Below are 6,000 nucleotides of genomic sequence, written 5' to 3'. Positions count from 1 at the left end.
GCAAATGGGAAGCCAGGGCACTTGCCATCTATAGAGGCGTGCTGATCCCACATAAGGGGTGTCTCTCCTCCAGTAAAAACTGGAAAGAGAACCAATCCCTAGGATGTGTGTTAGCAAGAGGAAGGCTGTGATGCTAAGATGCTAAGCTCGAAATGCTGGTGTCAGTTTATGTGAGGGAGTCTGACCCCAGTCATGCAAAAGGAGTAATGAATTAGCTAGCTAGCCATTTTAAAGTCCAGGTAGCAGTTCTCTTGTGAAAAAAAAATAAATCTTTAGAACCTGCCAATTTAGAGTAGAGTTGTAATATGGCCGAGAGGCGAACCTAAACAGAAGCAGAGCAATGGATGAGCCTTGCAGATACAACCACAGAGACTTTTGACTTGTCAGCATGTCTTCTCTCTTTCCAGCATATTTGTGTCTTGTACTCAATAACTGAACTACTACAAATTAATTCATCTGGCATGAATCAACTCTGTGTTAAGTATATTTGCACAACCAGAGCAACTGCCATGTTGAACCTTGTGCTGGATCAACATAATATACACTCGGCAATACAGTATATCAAACGCTAGTTTTGCACATGTCCAGTTGTGGTTGTGGGTGATTTGCAGAGACATGTAAATCTTCGTTTCTGTGTTATGGCTATCTGTACTTCACTACTTTTCAGCAGCTATTTTAGATGCTCTTAATCATTCAGCTCCAATATTCTTGTTCGTAGAACCTAACTTTGCTTGGTTAGGATATGAATGGTAAAAATATGGGATCATTCATCTGTAAGTCTTACCTTGAAATACCTGCACCTCCCTTTGTGTGCCTGAAACCATTCTACAGTAATTACCGAACCCTTTATTCGTCTGCTCTCCATTCCATCTTTGCATAATTACCCCAATAATCTGCAGATACAGGGAGGGCAGCAACGACATTAAAACTGGTTACTGGCCCTACTGTACAATAACCTTTATCAACTCATTCTGAATTCGTCACGGAGCTGTATAGCTTTGCACCTGCCTTAATGTCCATGATTTCAATTTGCTTTTCACATCTGGAAGTGTGAGGAGCTGACAATATTAACTTCGCAAATCCTATTGTATTTTTTTTTCTGACAGCTACTGAGCTACTGGGTCACCCAGCATGTTAAGGAAAATCCATTTTATATGTTTTCCTTTTTGTATTTTGAAGAATGAGAAGGCAGGTACATCCATCCAACCAGCTGTGGTTAAACTACTAACCTTTTTGTATAGAGAGATTTTAAAATTTCACCGGTGCATCTGAAGTTGACAAACAATAATACACTTCTCATCCTCAGGGACAAAACTCTTTAATGTTCCAAAATTAAAATTACTCTGTTCTACCTACCTGTCAAGACTTTTTTTTTTTTTTTAGATTTGATATGTGTGTATTTTTTGCTGTTTTGCTCCAAAAATAAATCTAGCACATTCAAAGGGAAGCCAACTCATGCTGCCATCACTGTGTTATGTCTTCAAGGAAGTAAATTTCAAAGTTTAAAAAAAAAGTTATTATGTGAGGTGAGTTGTACCACAAGGCGACTACAATTTGAAAGAAGAAATCATTAAATTCAGTACTGGGTGATGCTCACCTCTTTGAGCGGATCGTTGAGTTCGCTCAGAATATTGTCCTCATCGAAGATCTTGCCCTGGTAGCGATGCTCATAGTAGTCGTGGATCTTCTGGCGCATGTCTGCCGGAAGCTTGTGGAACGACATGTACTGCTCCACTTGTTTGTACTGGAAAGACAAGGAATGCCGTTGAATACGATCACATCAGGAATTAGGGACATTTATTTGTCATTTCATTCCATGCACATGCACACATGAAATGAAATGAAATATCGTTTCCCCCATCGCACAGCAGTGCAGCACAACGACAAAAACACATATTCAAACTACAAGAACACATATATCCTACCGCTACTACTTTCGGCTGCTCCCATTAGGGGTCGCCACAACGGATCATCTGTTTTGGCAACCAAACAAGAACACATATATCCAAACTACAAAAAAAAAAAAAAAATCTACAAAAACACATATATCTAACATCCAAAAAAATAAATAAAAAATCACTGTCCAAGAGGGAGAACGCCAGGATGACTGTCGGAACTGCCGGTCTGCATGGGCTAGTAGTTAGCTTAGCCTGCCCCACTTTCCGCATCCTGTCGGACCGCTCTCGGTGTTTCCTCATGGTTGCAGCTCTAGGCGTGGTCCCTGGGCCCCACCGGCTGCAGCAGACCAGGCTCCCCCAGCCGATCTAACACCAGCTCTCCCAGTCAGACTCCTTCGACACACCACCCCCGCACTCCACACAACGACACCAAAAACACAATCAATGCTAGGCAAGGCTGCCGCCAGACGACCCTCGGTGTTATTGGAACTGCTGGTCTGCATGGGCTAGCAGTTAGCTTAGCCTGCCCCCACTTTCCGCATCCTGTTGGACCCCCCTCAGTGTTTCCTCACTGGGTGCAGCTCTAGGCAGGGCTGTGGTCCCTGGGCCCACCGGCTGCAGCAGTGCAGCAGACCAGGCTCCCCCAGCCAATCTAACGCCAGCTCTCCCAGTCAGACACCTTCGACACACCTCCCCGCACTCCACACATCGACACCAAAAACACAGTCAACGCTAAGCGAGGCCGCCGTCAGACCACCCTCGGTGTTATCAGAACTGCCGGTCTAAATGGGCTAGCAGTTAGCTTAGCCTGCCCCACTTCCGCATCTGTCAGACGGCCCTCTGTGTTCCTCTTCGGGCGCAGCTCCAGCCAAGGCCGTGTTCCCTGGGCCCACAGGACGCGGCAGACCAAGCTCTCCCAACTGATCCAATACCAGCTGTCCCAGCCACCAAACGAAGAAACAAACTTAGACGCAGACGTGGACAAAGACACTGCATGGACGATACTGGGTGAGGCCACTGCAAACATGAATTCGTGACGCCATCACATTAAAAAAAACGAGAATTAACAACTTAATAGATTAATAATTTTGAAAATCAACACTACCCGAAGATAGATTCAAGTGCAACAATAGCTCAATGGATAGTGGGGGGAAAAAATCGTTTAAAAGTTCACCCGACATTAGCAGCAAACCCTATACAAACATGTCCTCATAGAGTCTGCATTTGTGTCTCTGTATCGAGGACAAGCCATGCTCTCACATAGTCTTAGTGCCATGTCCTGATTTTTTGTGTAGGTAGGGAGAGATAGAATGAGGGAGGCAGGTGGTGAAAGAAAGTAGGAACAAGTACAGGCCCGGGGCTATGTCAGACCAAGGTAGCAGCTCCGATTATCTCACCCGTGCAGGGAGCCCTGCGCTAATAGGCAACCGTGCCATAATCTAATGCGAACTAGCAAGATATCCCTGATATCCTAGAGAGATGTAGGGTCTGCTTACTCTTAACATACAGGTGATGCTTAGGCATGACTGCAAAAATAAATGATCCTTTTTTTGCAGGGTTTCTCTTCCATGTGTTTGTTGGTTTCAGGTTTTGAAAGGTTCACAGGCTTGAAGCAGCTCAGCTCACGACATTGAACATGAGGGTGTGTCGTGTATAAAATCATTCGAAGCCAAAGGGAAATTATTTGGGTATTGTAAAATCGATGACCTATAGTTCTCTGGTGCTGATTGGTGGAAGAAGTTGCTGTGGTGATTCTGATGATTTGGTAAAGTGTTGTACCAAGAACACAAACTGATCTACTTGTTACCAGCTGCTGTTTTTGCTTGCATGTGTATTGATAATGTGTGTACAAGTTTAGGAGATTGTGTCAATGTATGTGGACACACAGGCATGTGTGTGTGTGTGTGTGTGTGTGTGTGTGTGTGTGTGGTAGTGGTGGGGTTGTTGTGATAGTGGGTGGTGATCTGTTGGCTCAGAAAGTGAACATTTTACAATTTGTACTTTTTGTGTGTAGGTGGATGGACTATCGCTGTGGCTTTACTACTGTGACAGCAAATCATCAGCAGGGTAAAACTAACCAGTCTTGCTGAAACTGATTTTTAAAACGTCCAATATAGTCAGCGACAAGAGTGTGAGGTTGTCCCTTGCTGGTAATTAATTGACTTTTAATAGGAATTAAAATTCAGTCCACATTAACCTAGAGGCAAGAAGTGACTCACAAAAACTAGAGAGAGAGGGAGAGAGAGAGACAGACAGAAAGACAGAGGGGAGAGAGAGATAGAGACAGCCAGAGAGAGGGAGAGTGGGGGGGGGGCAAGAGACAGCGAGAGAGAGTGAGAGATAGAGAGCAAGGGGGAGCGAGAGAGAGACAGAGCAAGTGAGTGAGAGAGAGGGGGGGGAGACACAGAGAGAGTGTGAACGATAGATGGGGGAGAGAGACTGGGAGACAGAGAGAGAGAGTGTGAGAGAGACAGAGAGTGAGAGAGAGAGAAAGAGAGAGACAGAGAGAGTGTGAGAGAGACAGAGAGTGTGAGAGACAGAGAGTGAGAGAGAGAGAGTCTTCCTGTGAATGTGACGGCATGTATGTGGGAGGATACCTGCTTAATCTGTGTGTGTCTACCAGTATGAGGGAGGGATGCTTCAGCAGCTCGTCCATTTTAATCAGCCACTGCTTACTAACACAGGTGCACGACAGACAGAGGTGCAGACAGAATCTCCCAAACCAGTCAATAGTCTCCATACTTTGAAATAAACACCGTCTCACACATTGCCTGTTATAATCAGGGTACAACAATTGGTGAGAAATAGAAGCAGCAGGGGGGTCAGCAGCCAATCGGCAGGCCGTGTGTCAGTCTGCCACTTGGCCAGCTATGCAGGCCAGCCCATGAAATGAAATGTGTCAACCTGAGAAAACGACACTCATCTCATATTGTCTTTTTCACCAATTCCTCTCTCGGCTGCGGAGAGGTGATAAGAGGCTGGGTTTTTGTCTGGCGGAAATTGATTTATTGGGAGTACATATTAGACGTTAGAGAGCATCTGACGTTACAGTATGGCATGCAGCCTAGTGATATAGAGAAACAGCTTTTGGTAATGAACTATATCACATTTAAAAGATAAATATCAGTTCTGTCACTTTTTGATCGATATACAATGTTGAGAGCTTTCACGGGCATGTATATATATATATATATATATATATATATATATATATATATATATCCCAAATGTGTTTCCTTTTCCACAAAGTGCATAACAGTATGTTGTCTTAGCATTTAGATAACACACATCATGCCCTATAATGATGTACTTTATGGTAGGTCAGTGCTGTGGTAACTACGCTTACAATAACATCAATGAAATTCAGTGTTTAACAGTATGACCTATTGCATCTATCTGTCTATCTGTCTGTCTGTCTGTCCGTCTATCTATCTATCTATCTATCTATCTATCTATCTATCTATCTATCTATCTATCTATCTATCTATCTATCTATCTATCTATCTATCTATCTATCTATCTATCTATCTATCTATCTATCTATCTATCTATCTATCTATCTATCTATCTATCTATCTATCTGTCTGTCTATCTGTCTGTCTGTCTGTCTGTCTGTCTGTCTGTCTGTCTGTTTGTCTCTGTCTCGCTCTCACACTCTTGTCTGTCTGTCTGTCTGTCTGTCTATCTATCTGTCTGTCTCTGTCTGTCTGTCAGTCTGCCTGTGTGTCTGTTTGTCTCTCTCTCTCTCTCTCTCTCTCTCTCTCTCTCTCTCTCTCTCTCTCTCTCTCTCTCTGTCTGTCTGTCTGTCTGTCTGTCTGTCTGTCTGTCTGTCTGTCTGTCTGTCTCTCTCTCTCTCGCTCTCTCTCTCTCTCTCTCTCTCTGTCTGTCTGTCTGTCTGTCTGTCTGTCTGTCTGTCTCTCTCTCGCTCTCTCTCTCTCTCTCTCTCTCTCTCTCTCTATATATATATATATATATATATATATAATGGCATATGTCTTATGTCTTTCTAGAAATAGCCTAGTACTGGTCCCTGCTCACACTGAGATCTGCTGTGGGATCCATCATATTAACACGGATCTGAGCTGGCCAATGGCATTGTCAG

The 6,000-nt window shown here is 43.8% G+C and overlaps 1 protein-coding gene across 1 annotated transcript in view; it reads right to left on the bottom strand.

Moving 5' to 3' along the window:
- Positions 1-6,000, bottom strand: part of LOC130121569 (potassium/sodium hyperpolarization-activated cyclic nucleotide-gated channel 1) — a 109,069-nt gene that overhangs the window by 22,015 nt on the left and 81,054 nt on the right. Inside the window, 2 exon segments of the mRNA XM_056290417.1 lie at positions 885-935; positions 1,594-1,744. Of these exon segments, the coding sequence (XP_056146392.1) occupies positions 885-935; positions 1,594-1,744 (202 nt within the window).

This window comes from Lampris incognitus, chromosome 12, assembly GCF_029633865.1.
Source record: "Lampris incognitus isolate fLamInc1 chromosome 12, fLamInc1.hap2, whole genome shotgun sequence".
NCBI classification, from domain to species: Eukaryota; Metazoa; Chordata; class Actinopteri; order Lampriformes; family Lampridae; genus Lampris; species Lampris incognitus.
The sequence above is the reverse complement of the archived record's forward strand: the minus strand, read 5'-3'. Positions and strand labels throughout refer to the sequence as shown.